Source organism: Anolis carolinensis, chromosome 4 (assembly GCF_035594765.1).
Source record: "Anolis carolinensis isolate JA03-04 chromosome 4, rAnoCar3.1.pri, whole genome shotgun sequence".
NCBI classification, from domain to species: Eukaryota; Metazoa; Chordata; class Lepidosauria; order Squamata; family Dactyloidae; genus Anolis; species Anolis carolinensis.
This window is the reverse complement of record NC_085844.1, coordinates 190,589,368-190,604,347: the sequence shown is the minus strand read 5'-3', so window position 1 is coordinate 190,604,347 and position 14,980 is coordinate 190,589,368. Positions and strand designations below refer to the sequence as shown.

The window sequence follows — 14,980 nt, the reverse complement described above, 5'->3', positions numbered from 1 at the left end:
CAGATTCTATAATATACAACTCTAAGCAGAGATATAGTTATACAGCTAGTTTACCATGGTTCCTTTGTTAACCTATGTTTCAGTTGAAACCAGTAATATCTATCAAAGGAAGTCAATTCTGCATACGAACTATCTTTAAATTATTTTCTGCCGTAATACAAACCTTGACAGAAGTAGTATCCAAATTATATCTTTTGGTCATCATGTATTCAGCAGTTACTTGTGCCATAAACATTTTTTAAAGAGTGGAAAGAAAAATAATGTTTACTGTGATCATCAGAGATTCTAAGGAGCTTATGAAAAATTGCATTAGTGAAAAATCAAATGCATGATCCATTTAAGAAATATTAATGGAATACACAGTATATAATTGCATTTAATAGAAATCATACAGATGACTCCAGTGTAGTACATAAAATCTGTGTTTTGACACACGCAAGTTACTTAGCCACTTGTTTCCTAGGCAACATCTGTTTAGTCTCCAGGGCCCAATGTGTAACTAGTTGATGTTATCTCCACGTGAGCATAAATACTCAGAATGCTAAATAAAAAGCCTGAGCTTGTGCCATTTCTCTTAGTGTCTTGTTTCTCTGCTTTGTTTCAGATATGGGTTTGGTGAAGCAGGGAAGCTTGCATTTGGCATAGGGCCAAATACTGACCTTGTATATGAAGTTATACTGAAAAGTTTTGAAAAGGTAAAAATGGAATTTCTTTAAATAACAAACAGACACATACATATTTGACATTTACCCATAGTAACCCTTCTGCAATGAAAATATTTAGGATGTCCTGTTTCTCCTGTCATCCCTCAATATGTTTGTGACAAAGCTTGGTAAAAACAGATACGTCAACTAAGATCACAGTGTTCTTGTGTGTTAGTTTGTTTTATTGTTTTGGGTGGGGTCCAAGACTTGTCCTGGACTTGTTCCTTTTGTATTTTTCCCCCTTGGGCTGCAGACAAAAAAAACCATGTCCTGCCAAACAGTCCTGAAAGGAGGGTAGGGCAGAATTGCTGAACAGGCTGTGCCCTCTTCGGGGTGTTGAAGAATGTGCCCATCTCTGTACAGTACACTACAGTGAAGGAACAAGATGTACATAAGGTGGAGTTGTGCTGCTAAGTCTATAATGGGAAATGTTTTCAGGAAGCAAGCTTTGGTGATTGGTTTTTTCTCCACCCTTTCTAGCCTCAGAGAAATTTGTAGAGACTTCCTTTCATCACTTTCTCAGCCTAACATACTTCTTGAGGAATGTACTTTCAAGAAGTCTTCAATTGAGATCAAATTGGGACATGGGGAATTCTACAATTTTATCTCAACGCCATAGACATTTGATTACTCTGTATCTTGATCTTGTTTAATTTCTAAAGCCAGATGTAACAGAGTATATTTTAAGCAAAATAATGCAAAATAATGCTCTCCGTTGTTACTGTCCACTTTTCCTGTTGGTATAGTGAAAAAGCCACTGCTCTTTGATAATAGAAATGATAATGTCAATATTGGAAACAGCAAGATTCTATGAAACAGATTGTGTTTAGAGGTACAAACACGATTTCCATAAAAGTTGCTTTGATTTACTGGCATTCATTTTCTTACCATTATTAAACAATTGCTATGAATGTTTACTTATAGGCCAAAGAATCCTGGGAAATGGACACCAAAGAGAAACTTGAACAGGCTGCCATTGTTAAAGAGAAAGGGACTGTTTATTTCAAGGTCAGACCAACATGTTTATAAATAGGAATAGTCAAGATGAGTTAGTTAGTAGTTGTCAAGTTAGTTTTATAATTGTTTAAGATATGTTGTTCAAGTATACTTACGTTTATATAGGTATAGACATTGTTTTTATATGTTTTTTTCTGTTACAATTTCAAATTAAAATATACTTTATAAATTCTCAATATATATGCCAAAAACCCAGGGGAGTTCAGGATATCAGCTGTAGTTATTAGGCCAGGGGGTGCTGTGTTTTATGTAGTTTAATAGATTTGTTTAATGGTTTTATTGGTTTTAACTATATATTTGTAATATTTCTATGTTTAATTTTATTTTAATGTTTATATGGGTTAGGTTGCAATACGCACATTGTTATGGTTTTTACTGTTAGCTGCTTTGAGTCTCCTTTGGCAGAGAAAAGGCTAGGTATAAGTTCTAATACTAATACTCCCCTCTCCCAAACAAGTAGTGGTCTTGACAGAATTGCCAGAACAGTTGACACCAGTCTTACTGGTTCTTTACTTCTTTACTCCCACACTTATAACTCCAATTCCTCTTACAGCCTTGTCTTTTTTATATTCTTCCATTTCCTCATTCTAAACTTATTAGCTTTCAAATCATAACATGTATTTCAGAAGTAATTTCATAGTCTGGTTTCCTCTCCTCTGTTCCTAGGAGGGCAAGTACCTGCAAGCAGTGATTCAGTACGGGAAGATTGTATCCTGGTTAGAAATGGAATATGGCTTATCAGAAAGGGAATCTAAAGCTTCAGAATCCTTGTTGCTGGCTGCCTTCCTCAACCTTGCCATGTGCTCCTTGAAGCTGAGGGATTATACTAAAGCAATTGAGTACTGCAATAAGGTAGTACCACATTTGTCTGTAAAGGATTGAGGAAGTTATTAATGGCAGGGAGTGACCTTTGGTGCAGCTACACTGTGGAATTAATGCAATTTGACACCACTTCAGTTGAGTCTTCTTCAGGAGAGATAAAGCAGGGTATAAATAAACATAAGAATAAGAATAATTGCCATGGCTCGATGCTGTGGAATCATGGGAGTTGCAGTTTTACAAGGTCTTTCCACTGAAAGGAGTGCTGGTTCCTCATCAGACTTCAAACTCCAGGATTCCATAGCACAGGGTCACAGCCGTTAGTGTCAAACTACACTAATTCTACAGTGTACATTCACCCATGTTCTGTCCTATATACCTCTCTTTCATCCCAACCATTGACTTTCGTTTTCTAACACCTCAGAAGGAATGCCTTCTCAATGCTCAAAAAGGCAGTAAATTATTGCCTAATAGATGTAGAAATAAATCACTTCCTAACAGGTGCTGATGGACTGTTGCTATAATTACCTTTAGAACATGAACACTTTTATGTCATCTTGGAAACTTAGGGTGAGTTTACATATAAAAGTACTTTAGCGAATCCATTAGATGTCTTTATTGTGAATTAGCTCATGTACTCTAAATGAGAGGAATGAAAACCAATGCTAGAATTCCTCATTAAAGATCCCAACCCTCACTATTTGTACATGAAAACCAGGCCTACACAACCTGTGGCCTTCCAGGTGTCTTGGACTTCAGCTCCCAGAATTCCTGATCATAGCACAAGCTAGCTAGGTCTTCTGGGAGTAGGAGTTCCAAATGCTTGGAGGGCCATAGGTTGTGCAGGCCTGATGCAAAAATTACAATAGGGCTATATGCACAGTAGATATTGAAGATATGATGCTCTTAGAGGTCTACGAGAGTTGTCATCTTTTCCTTTTTAAAAAATGTGCTCACAATACAGAATCAGGTAATGCCTTTGACATTTAATGGTATGCACATATTTTTGCTTAACATCTCTGTGAAAAAGGGGATGTGGTGTGAAAGCTATGGCTTCCATGTTTTTACTTCTTAGTAGGTTGTTCCAATGGAGTTTTATTCAGATTGCCCACTGTTTTCTATCAGTTAATCATGCATAACTGTATTATTATAGAATGGACCACAATCTGGGCTTCAAGAGAAGTATGCAGAATGTGGTTACTCCTATTTGTTCAAGATGCAAGTCTCTGAATGTACCACAGCCAGAACAAAGTGTTAAAACTGCAACAGAACATTTACATTATTGAGATAAATATGCAAAGACTAAGGCATGTGCTTATGGATAAAACTAAAAATATCTGGGGTTTGTGAATCATCACCAAAACATGCCCATAGGTTTTCTTCTGGGCCTCTTTTTTGGAAGCTTTAAGCATAATATCCATTCACATTTAGTCAGTGTATCATATTGCACTTTATGGAATGTTCTATTTACAGCTATAGATAGCTGGACCCCTAAAATATGTACATTTCCAATTAGTATTAGAGACAAAATGCATTTTGTGGACTAGTGTACAAGATTTATGTCATCTTAATACATTTATGTGTCTGAAATTTATGTTGATATATGTGCATATCTCATATACATATGTACTGGTATTACTTGTATTAAAATGCTTATTTGATTACAGAAGGATCTGATAAAGACATTTCACTTCAGAATTTCTAGTTGTAATATTCATTACATTTTAACTGTGAACTTTAAATGCTATTTTTCTGTTTTAAAAAACACTGACAATTAGAGTTTAGTTACTTATGCTAATAAACATACAGCATGTCTAGGAATTTGGTGTTGGATCTGTTTGGGGTGGAGACAAAGAACTCTATGTGCTTGCACTCCTCCACTCTTACACTTGCTTTTTTACAGGGTCCCCATTCTCTAGAAATATTTTTATTAGTCAAATTTATTATATTCCATTTTTACTCCAATGGCTTTCAATACCAGTTGAAATATATAAGCTATATTTCAGAGGAAGGAACTGGTAAAACCATATCTGTGCCTTCCTTGCTTAAGAAAAGCTTATGAAATTCATGGGATCTCCATAAATTGACAGGTGACTTGGAAACACACACGCGCGCACGCACGCACACACACACACACACACACACACACACACATTATTCTATGGCTTCTATCCTTAACTAAAACAAAATAAAATAATGATACACTTCACCACAGACCTTCTGTGTCAAATATTTCCCTTGACAAATATTTTTTTCTGCCCACATTTCCTTTGTGACTCAGATTTTCCCCATTCTTGTGTTCTCTCCTACTATGTGAAATCATTTGAGTTATGTTAATTGTAGGAATGTATGTTTTCAGGCATTAGCACTGGACCAGGCCAATGAAAAGGGCTTGTACAGAAGAGGAGAAGCACGTCTACTCATGAACGAATTTGAGCTGGCAAAATGTGACTTTCAGAGAGTGCTAGAAGTGAATCCAGAAAACAAGGCAGCCAGATCACAAATCACCATTTGTCAGAAGAAAACAAAGGAACACAATGAGCGTGACCGAAAGATATATGCCAACATGTTCAAGAAGTTTGCAGAAAGAGATGCAAAGGTTTGCACCATACCAATATGGCTACCTTCCAACCATTGTCAAACAGTATGATATTAGACACACACACCCCCCCCCCCCCGCACAAAAAAAACCAAAACTAGCAACATATTATTTCTTTTCTTTTAAGCTGTGGGAGAAAATGATCAAGCTTGCACGTATGGAAGAACTTTCAAATTTACTCTCCTAGTAGCACAAGAAAGAGGCTGTTGGTTGTCTTAGGAACATAAAGCTTCTGAGATCTCGGTACAGAAGGGTTTTTCTTTTATTGGGGGGGGGGTCATTTAGATAATAAACAAAAAATGACTTGGTACAAGACATAGTCAAAGCAAGAATAGGTTGTGTTAAAATCAGCAAACCTTTTCCACTGGTTTCAGTGATAATAAAGGGCTTTTCATATGCATAGCTGGATCAGATATAGAAATAATGCTTTCTTATAATCAACAACAGCAAGGGGAAATGACCTTGCTGTTACAGAACTACATGTCTCATAACAACAGGAATTCAGCCCATGTATGGGCCTCTGAATCAGAGCCAGAATGTAGATGGAGAACATATTGCAAGCCACAAATGCATTCATTTTGTGACTGACAGTTTCCTAATCTATTAGTTTTATGAGATGACTTCAGGGGAAAAAAACTTAGTTTTTGTACACAGCAAGTAATAAGCACCCTATCATTTCACATTCTCAAGATGGTGCTATATGCAAGTTCATTGTATTTTTCCAGTCCTATTCTGCATTCATCTTTTGCCTGCCTCATGAAAAAAGAGGACTGGGCTCCTATGTCTTTAGTAGTTGTATAGACGAAGGATTTTCACACAAGCTCTATGTGCTGAAATTTCCTCTTCTACAGAACCATTAAAGGATCAGGAGTTCTGTCCTCTTTTTCATCTGGCAAGTATAATTCATCTAGAAAGTTAAGGGGCTGTGTTAAATGCAGTTAGTTTTGGTTGTTATTCACCAAACATTGTTCCATAGAAAACTGAAGAGGGATCGTGTGCCTTTAAGGTATGTGTGTCAAATTCAAGGTCTACGGGTCGAATCTGGTTCACCATGTCACTTTATGTGGCCCTCCAGAGGCTGAACTACAACTCATGTATTCCTCATTAGCCATCATGGATAGAGCTGTTGTAACATTTGGAAGGCTGTGATTTGTTCTGTTTAGTCAGGGGTTTGAATTTAGATACAAGGCTTGTGGATACGATATCTGAAGTTAAATGTCTTTTAACCTTTCCCCAACTTTAGAGCCACAAGTGCTGTTGGGTTAGAATTACCATTATCCCCAGTCCTCATGGCGAGTAATCAAAAGTGATGGGAATAGTTGCTTAAAAACATCTGGGAACTCAAAGAGCACTGACCACTATGTACAAAATTTATAGTTTGCCCTCTGTATCCACGTATACTCGGTTAATTGAGTCAACAGCCCTTTGAAAGCAACCATAAAGCTGATATGGCCCTCAATAAAAAATGAGTTTTGACACCCTGCTTTAAGGATTGTGTAGAAGAGAGAATTTTAGCAGGTATTGCTTGTTCCCAATTAATGAACACCTAATTGAAAACTCCTCTTTTACAGAACCATAATTATATAGGAACCCTCTCTAGTTTTCAGTCTGGCAATACTACATATACTCAGAAAATAGGGAATTATATTGCTAAAATATTGCTAATTTCCTTTGAATTATCATTTTCTGTATCAAAAGATATAAGGATCTCAGATTTATGTTTTGGAGACATATAACTCTGCAGTAATCCCTACATATGGAATATTTGCTCCTGGTTACAGGAGGAGGCCAGTAAAACCCCAGAAGAGCAGGAAGAAAAGGCATCGTCTGAAATTGATCTTACGAAGACAGTGACAGAAGGCAAAGAATCAGAGGGCCACGTATGACTGTGCAGCAGAGAGACAATCCTTCTGAATTTGGCCTCCACTCAAACAGGTTTCTGAAGAACTCAGAATTCAACAGTGTTTATTGTAAAGCTTGTTACAGTAGGCGTTGTTGTGGAAGCAAAAAGGCCTATACAGCACAGCTTCACAAGGAACTATAAAACCATCTCCACTGCTCTGAGCACGCTCAGCAGTGGAACATGCACAGAAGGACAGAATGGGACCACTCCACGTGGAACAAATGGTTAAAAATACAAATACACACAATGGTTCTTGGCTATAGAAGATTTTTATTGAAGCGGTTAAAGTAGAACTCATTTCAGTTTGCATCTGTTTTAAAGGCAGTGACCAGGGTTCTATAAAATGAGTCAGCGTATAGGAGCAGTCAGCTGTATAATTTTGGCATTGCATTTGATTGTACTGTAGTAGCACCATATGGGTGTATGTTGTCTGTGTTTTAAAAAAGAAAAAAGGGCCTCAAGTGCCACCAACTCAAGGCATCATTTTAGCACTACTAGAACCAAATGACAGCCAGTTGAAAGCCAGACTCCCGGGATCTTGTTCCGTCTGTTCCGTATAGCCTATGATGTGTGTGTTTTTTTTTCTTGTAGCACAATCTGGTTTCTCAGGGAACTGAGTAGTCCAAATCACATTATTCTTAAAGTTTTGCTTGCTAGCAGGTCCCTGAGGGAGTGATGATTCAGTGCACCTGAAGTGCACCTGCCAACAAGCTGCTAGAAGAAAAGGGCACTGGAGTTAGCTACCCCCTTGTCACTCCTTCCAACTTCTGTTAAATGTAATCATCGAGGACTCTCAAATACTCAAGTGACTAATTTCTTTTTATGCTTTTGTTTTGAGGAATTGAGGCAAATATGGTCAGCAACAGATTTGGATTTTGTGCTTTGTGCCTTTTCTAAAATTATATTACACCAAATAACCAGGATATTGAAATTAGAGAAAATCTTGACAATTAACTCGACTAGCAATGCAGTTAATTGTCTTTTCATCACAGTGAAAATGTTTTTAAAATTAAGTTTATCATTTGGCCATAACATTTTTTGCTCATTTTAGGATTCTTATCCCAGATTCTTGTTTGGATTTCCTTTTATGTTGCCATCTTGTTAGTCATTGTTTTATCAAGCAGAGAGGATCAATTCTGACATAAACACAATCTGAAGGAGTCAGAACTGATATAGTTTAAAGCAAAGGGCTTTCACAGCAAATGAATCCTATCAATCTCAAAACCAACAATAGCACTAGAATACATTGTGTACTCATTTCTAGAAAAAGATAGTTTCAACCTATAGTGAACATGCCCCACTGAACTTACTGGGACTTGTAGGCCTAATTTTCCTCATGATTTGTTTACTGATCTGTGATGGAACTCAAAACAGATTCATAGCATAAGCAGCTATAGCTTCGTTACATTTTAGGGCATTGTGTTTTCTTATATGTCAGATGGGTAACACTGCTTTTACACCAATTTAATTTTTTATTCTAATTTTCAAAAGGGAATTAACAAATAATCAAAACTTTTACTGTTGATTTTCTTCACTGTTAAAATAATTTTCTTTTTTCTTATTCCTGCTTTTACTGATAGCATAGTTCCCTGTTATCTCTCCTTTCCACATTACTGTTATGTATGATCACAAAAAAACAAAGAAGAGCAATATGTTATTGATAACATATTGCATTGAAAGTATGGCACCATTTGCCTCAATAACCCAGGGATATTCTCAAGCAATCACATTCTAGGAGACCAACAACCAATCTTGGCCCTCAAAACTCTTGTTAATGCTGTTGAACACTCTTTATGTGCCAAGATTACTGAACAGGGTGCAATGAGATGTAGGGATGATGTTATATTAGATATGCACTGAACAGCACTTTGAACATGTGAGAGAGGGTTTATTTTGCTACATGGCCAAGTATATTGTTTTATTATTATCATATCATAAGTTTAAATGTTATGTGAACCAAATTGACAAAATATGGAGGAAGTAATTCAGATTGCAAGACATCTTTATTTTTGATCTCCAGGTTAGTAACAACATAGTCCACATGAGTTATGAGAAAGCCTTAAACCTATTCCTAATAAACTAACATGAGATCAAGATGGCTATATATATATAATGTTAAAATAAATTCAATGTGCCTCATATTGAAATACTACAGTGCTGACATCAAGTGAAAACGGAGTTGATACAGCACTCAAAGTTCCTTTTTGTCTGTGTGTTCAATTCTGTTTTGTTTGAAGGAATATGAATACTGTCATCTTGTAGATTGCAAATGAATATAATTTTATGTCCATCTTGGTGAGACAAAGGATTTTCAAAGGCTCTCCCTGTGGTTTTTCAAATAATGATTGATTACTTACAATGGTAACTAGGGTTTCAGTTTCACTGTGACTCTTCAGCTGCCAAAAAGATTTTTTATCTTCAGTAGACAGTGGTTTGGTGTGTGAAAACTCCTCTCTAGTAGAGGAGAATCACTAATATGCTCTTATTACTGCCCTTCAAAATGTTCCAAATGTTGTATTCTTGTGTATTGTCTCTCCATGAATATGAATATCAGAGTGGTCCTAATGATGCCATAGAATAGGAATCTTGTTGGAATAGTCAGAGTGTTTGAGATCATCACCATAACCAATGGATATGTCTTACAGTTCTCTACCTTTGTGGAGCAATTGTCCTTTCCTTTGGCATCCTTTTCCTCTGCATAAGATCCAGTGACACATGTGCAGTTGCCTTATGCCTCATTGTCCCCAACTGGGCCAAGGAACACAGGTCCTGTGTGCCTGCACTGTCAGGGTTTTCTACTGGGCCTGGCAGGCCTCCAAATCTTGTAATGAATCCAGTTCTATAAGGCATATAGAACTCTTAATGTCTGTATCTGACACTAAACATCTACTTAGCCAGTATATCTGTCCAAGTAATTCACACAATTGTTTCTCCAGTTTATAATGATACATGATAGATGTCTCATAGCCTCAAGAACCCTTTGTCTTGGGTACTTCCTTTCTCTTCTTCCCAGAACTCTGTTGCTCTTAATTTTCCATAATGTTACCCACTGACTATAGAACGTTGGTGAGGATGTCTGATGTCTGACTGTAGTGTGTGATGTGGTGGTTGTGGCTGGAAATTTAAACTTTTACAGGTGCATATTTAAGCAACTTCCTGTTTTGCAATCCTGTAAATGTCTGTCCTCCTTTTATTTTACTTTTATGTCAGCTTCAACATCAAGATAACTGCATCTACCTCAGTAATAAGTGACTTTTTTGCTCTTGAATACAGCCATTAGATATTCACTTTCTTGGTCTAAATTGAATTGGCTTCAACAGAAATCCTGTTCCCTGCTGAGCAGAACCTCTTGTATTTGTTCCAAATTATTTTCACTACCCCCAAAATTATTGGTTCCTGGATTAGAGTTTGATAAGACAACTCTTGTAAGAGGAAAGCAAAACTTCTTAGTTTATCCACTGTCTTCAAAATGTAAACTGGTAAATCTTCTCTCAAAAATGGATTACACATTCCTCTATTGTTGGCTTCTAAATGCTTGATATTAGTAGGGACTAGTTGTACTATTCGACAGAGAGTGCGAGGCATCTAGTTGTTAGTATGGTACTTCAAAACTACATTCTTGGAGTTTCCTGTTGAGATAATTAAAGTTAATAGCACACAACTTGCAGAAATGGCTTCTTATTGTGCCAAAATCCTTCCTGTCCCTTTACTGCCTTTTTATGCTCTCTCCTTAGTTCTTGTAAATCAGTGGTTCTCAACCTGGGGTCCCCAGATGTTTTTGGCCTTCAACTCCCAGAAATCCTAACAGCTGGTAAACTGGCTGGGATTTCTGGGAGTTGTAGGCCAAAAACATCTGGGGACCCCAGATTGAGAACCACTGTTATAAATTGTGTCTAGATGGGGTGACTTCCCTACTATCTGTGGACTTTAAAAACAGAAAGCCATAATTCTTTCACTTGAAAGAAGCTGCCCCCCACCATTGTTCCACTAACCCATTAATTAATCAACATATTTCTTAATGTGCTTGGGATGCAGTAGAGATGGATTCTTCACCAATTAGTGTCATCTTGTTCTATTTTGATGATTACTGGTCTGGTGTTTACTTCGTTGAGTCAGAGACAGAAAAAAAGCACTCATCCTATTTCTGTTGTACCAATGGACTGAAATTGTCTTTATTAAATCAGCTTTGAAATGTCACATTTGCCACTAACAATACATTGGCAGTCAGAGAGAGAGAGAGAGAGAGAGTTCAATGTCCACTTGTGACACATCTCAAGTTGAGAAAATGACAAATAATCAGATCTGTATGATGTCTCCTTTTGGACTTTTGTTGTTGTTGCTTAAATACAGTTTATTCTGGAACTATAAAAATCTAGACATTTTGCAAAATATTATCTGTTTTCTGGAAGTCTTAATTCAACATCTGGAATATGTAACTAATTTAGCCTAACTTAATGTCTCTGTTTTCACTTGATTTTGCTGTTGAAGTGCCAATAACAAAAGGCCCACAGATTTGACTGGCCTTGATGGTAGCTGGTATGTGTGAGTAAAACCAATCCTGCCTATTGCCCACATGGGAAAATAGCAAAACATGTGCCTGCCGTTCTGCTATTGCTGGCACAGCATGAGCAATAACAGCTTAATTGCATTTGCTGTGGGAGATGGAGAGACAGGTATTCACATAAGACTTCTGCTGCAGGTGTGGGGAGTCCTCTGAATAGTGTTGAACCTCAACTCTCATTGTGGGACTTGCAGTCCAACAAAATGGAGAGGGCCGTGTGATTTGCATCTTTGCTCTATAATTTAGCTTTCTCCAACATAAAGAGCTGTGATACTGGAACTGCAGGCTTTGTATATTCTTTGTTATTAGAATGAAATAACTACAACCTCATTCAGCCTTCCTGGCACAAGTCTGTCCTAAGCACAGCATAGCATTATAGCAATTCTAGCACAGAATTAGTCATCTAAATACTTACCCAGAAACTATTATTTCTTATCCCATTTGAATAGGCAAACATCAAATTATAAAGTGGCGTTAGCAGCCAGAACATTTGTTTTTGTAGTTGTGTCCTGATGTGTTGTATTTGTTCCACTAATTATTTACCTCACCTTGAAAATGCTAAGGCTGCAAAATGAATTCTGCATTTTCACATCTCTGATCCAGCCTCTCTCTATTGGACCACACAACTTGTCAACCTCAGAGTGAAATAAAAGTGTGGCCCATCCACACACTACCTTTTAATGCACTTTTCTTGGATGAATATTCATCTCCGTGTTAGGAGAAAATGACACAAAGTGGCCTTGAAAAGGGAGAGGAAAGAAGAGCAAAGCAGGTGATCTACCTCAGGGCTAAAGACTCTGAGCCACCCTTCTTCGTCAAGAAAGGAATGAGAATGCCTTGCTCCAGTGATAGATGCCAAGGCAGGGCTACCATATATCTTCTTTCAACCAATTTTTAGCCTAGCTCAGCACAGAACCGAACAGAGGTGAGGAATGATAATACTCTGATGTTTCCTAAGAATATGCTGCTAATGCAACAAAATACAGACAGCACAGCCATACGGGCAGCATTCATTCATATATTTTCCTCTCTTCATTTGGAGTCCTTCTAAAGCTGAAGGTTTTTCTGAGTCCATTTCCTTTCTCTCTAACCACCTTTGAGGTTCAGGAGCTCAGCATGACATCTGAATCCTCTCTCTTCCATGCAACTGAAGTCAGAAACATGTTTACCAACACAAGCAGGATTCCACCCCCTTTTTTAGTTACCTTTTAAAAACCAGTTGGAGCCTTAAATTTTTGGAAAGGTTACATGTGTTGTCTGTTTTGAGAGTGAAAACATAGAACACTTTTAAGAGCAGGAAGGCAAGGTGATAGTTCCTTCACCATAGTCAGCACTAGAATAGGTTTTCCTCTTCAGGGCAAGCTCTGAGAAAGTGGTTCTGCAAGTTTATAGTATCAAGGGTAAACCAGTTACAAATGTTCTAGCTGTCTTTTGTGTTTGGCCACATGTGTGTACACACTCCTGTGAATCTCCAGAACAATTTTGCATCTAATTTTGCTTTGCATTTTCAGTAAGATAGGGGAAAATGACAACTTCAGTGCATGCCACTTTAAGTGGACCTCTTCAGAAAGCAGAAAGAGGAAGGGCAAGGCTTACAACCAAGATAGTATTCAAATTGCAGGGCCCATATGTCTGTTCTTTAAATACTGTATCTTCTTTCCCTCTTCATGGCTCTTTTCCTTATACATACTTGGAGAGAATCCTTAGGGTCTGGTAATTTTCTGTGTCCAGCTGTGATTACCTCATAGAACAAACAGAAATTAGGAATAATGTAGTAAAGAAAATCTACCTGGATCCCACTTTCCCCATTCAGTTTTGCCAAATCAAATAGAATAAAAACAGTTTAATTCAATTTTCTAATGCAACAGCCCCACAACAATTATGGTCTGTTGTAGTATGTGTACAGCACAAGCCATCATGCATCACTTCAGTCAACTTTGCCAGTTCTGTTGTTTTTCGGTCCCGTCCCTGGGTCTTGCTTTATGAAGAAATGTCTCCAAAACAATTTTAAATTACAAAAAGCAGCTTGGCAACATGAACCTCTGTCTCCCCCTAAAACATAGCACAACAAAACAATGCAGTTCTCATGTGTCATGGCTTTACAGAGTGAAAGGTAACAGTTTACAGACTTGCAGAAATCAAAGCAATTTTATTACATGGAATATACACTGAGTAGGGAAGGCAGTTATCTACTGGGGTGGTGCAGAGGTGGATTGTTCCAAGGATCTGTTCATCCTTGAAGGGTAGGACATTCTCGAAGCACTTGTTACAATGACTTAAAGCACTTATCAGTGTTATGGGAAGTGTTTTAACCCCCTACTTCTGTCAATCCATGAAACAACAATAAAATCTGACTTTTTCCTCACCATGTCATGGTTTGTGTCTTTGTATATATTCCTTCTCAAATCTTAGAACATGGATAGGCAAGACATGATTTTCAGGTAGCATATGCAAGTCCTAGAAGTATCTTTGCTCCCTGCCCTGTTTAAACAATCCTGCTTGAAAATCACTGTATTCAAACCACATAAAATCTGCTCCTTTGTCCATTATAAAAGTGCAACAGTGGTCCGCTATACTTTCCTGGCAAAACCTCATCCCAGTACTGCCCTGCCCCATGTTTTATATGATGCTCTGCTACATTGTTTCATTAGGTCACTTTGGTATTCTACTCCGGAATCTCTGCGTCACAAAGAAAATGTTTTTATAATCTTTTAATTTGTTTTAAACTAATGTTTTTAACTTGTCAGATTGTTTAATATGTTTCTATTCTATCTATTTTATTTCTATTGTCTTAAATTGACATCCCACTATACAGGCAGGAATATGATATTTTAACAAATAAGTACAAAAAATACATCAGGAGTATCATACTCATTGAACTGAAGTTCCCAATATTCATCACCACTGGCTCCACTAGCAAAAATTTATGCAAGTTGCAGTCCTGCCACACTTGGCTCATCCCTACTCTACATATATGATATAGGACAATGCCTGTATCCCCATGGATACCTGAAATAGTAAATAATATAAAATCCTATATATTCACTATACTTGGGCTAGAAACACACCATAGAACATCACAGGAAGACTTAGACCCAAAAACACTTGAGGGGATTTTTCGAAGTGTGGGTAAGCAAAACCATGGATACTTAAATTGTGGATAAAGAGATTCTGCTGTAAAGAATATGTGCATGCACACACATACATATACCACAATTCTCCAAGGCCCAGCCATGGAGCACACACAGCTAGCTCTGCTTTCCAATACAGAGGAACAAAGAACTTTATAGATGGCTTTTGTCAACCCCAAGCCTACTGTAGGGCATCTGCCCCCCCCCCCCCCAACTTTCATTCTGTGCTTGTAAAATTGCAATGAT

At 37.5% G+C, this 14,980-nt stretch overlaps 1 protein-coding gene across 2 annotated transcripts in view; it reads left to right on the top strand.

Moving 5' to 3' along the window:
- fkbp5 (FKBP prolyl isomerase 5) overlaps positions 1 to 13,971 on the top strand; it is a 60,059-nt gene extending 46,088 nt beyond the window's left edge. For both annotated transcript variants that reach the window (XM_062978428.1, XM_003226480.4), the window contains exons 7-11: positions 605 to 695; positions 1,629 to 1,712; positions 2,388 to 2,573; positions 4,900 to 5,139; positions 6,921 to 13,971. In XM_062978428.1, coding sequence (XP_062834498.1) covers positions 605 to 695; positions 1,629 to 1,712; positions 2,388 to 2,573; positions 4,900 to 5,139; positions 6,921 to 7,025 — 706 coding nt within the window. In that variant the 3' untranslated portion in view covers positions 7,026 to 13,971. The remainder of the gene's footprint in view (positions 1 to 604; positions 696 to 1,628; positions 1,713 to 2,387; positions 2,574 to 4,899; positions 5,140 to 6,920) is intronic.
- Positions 13,972 to 14,980: the final 1,009 nt, after the last annotated feature.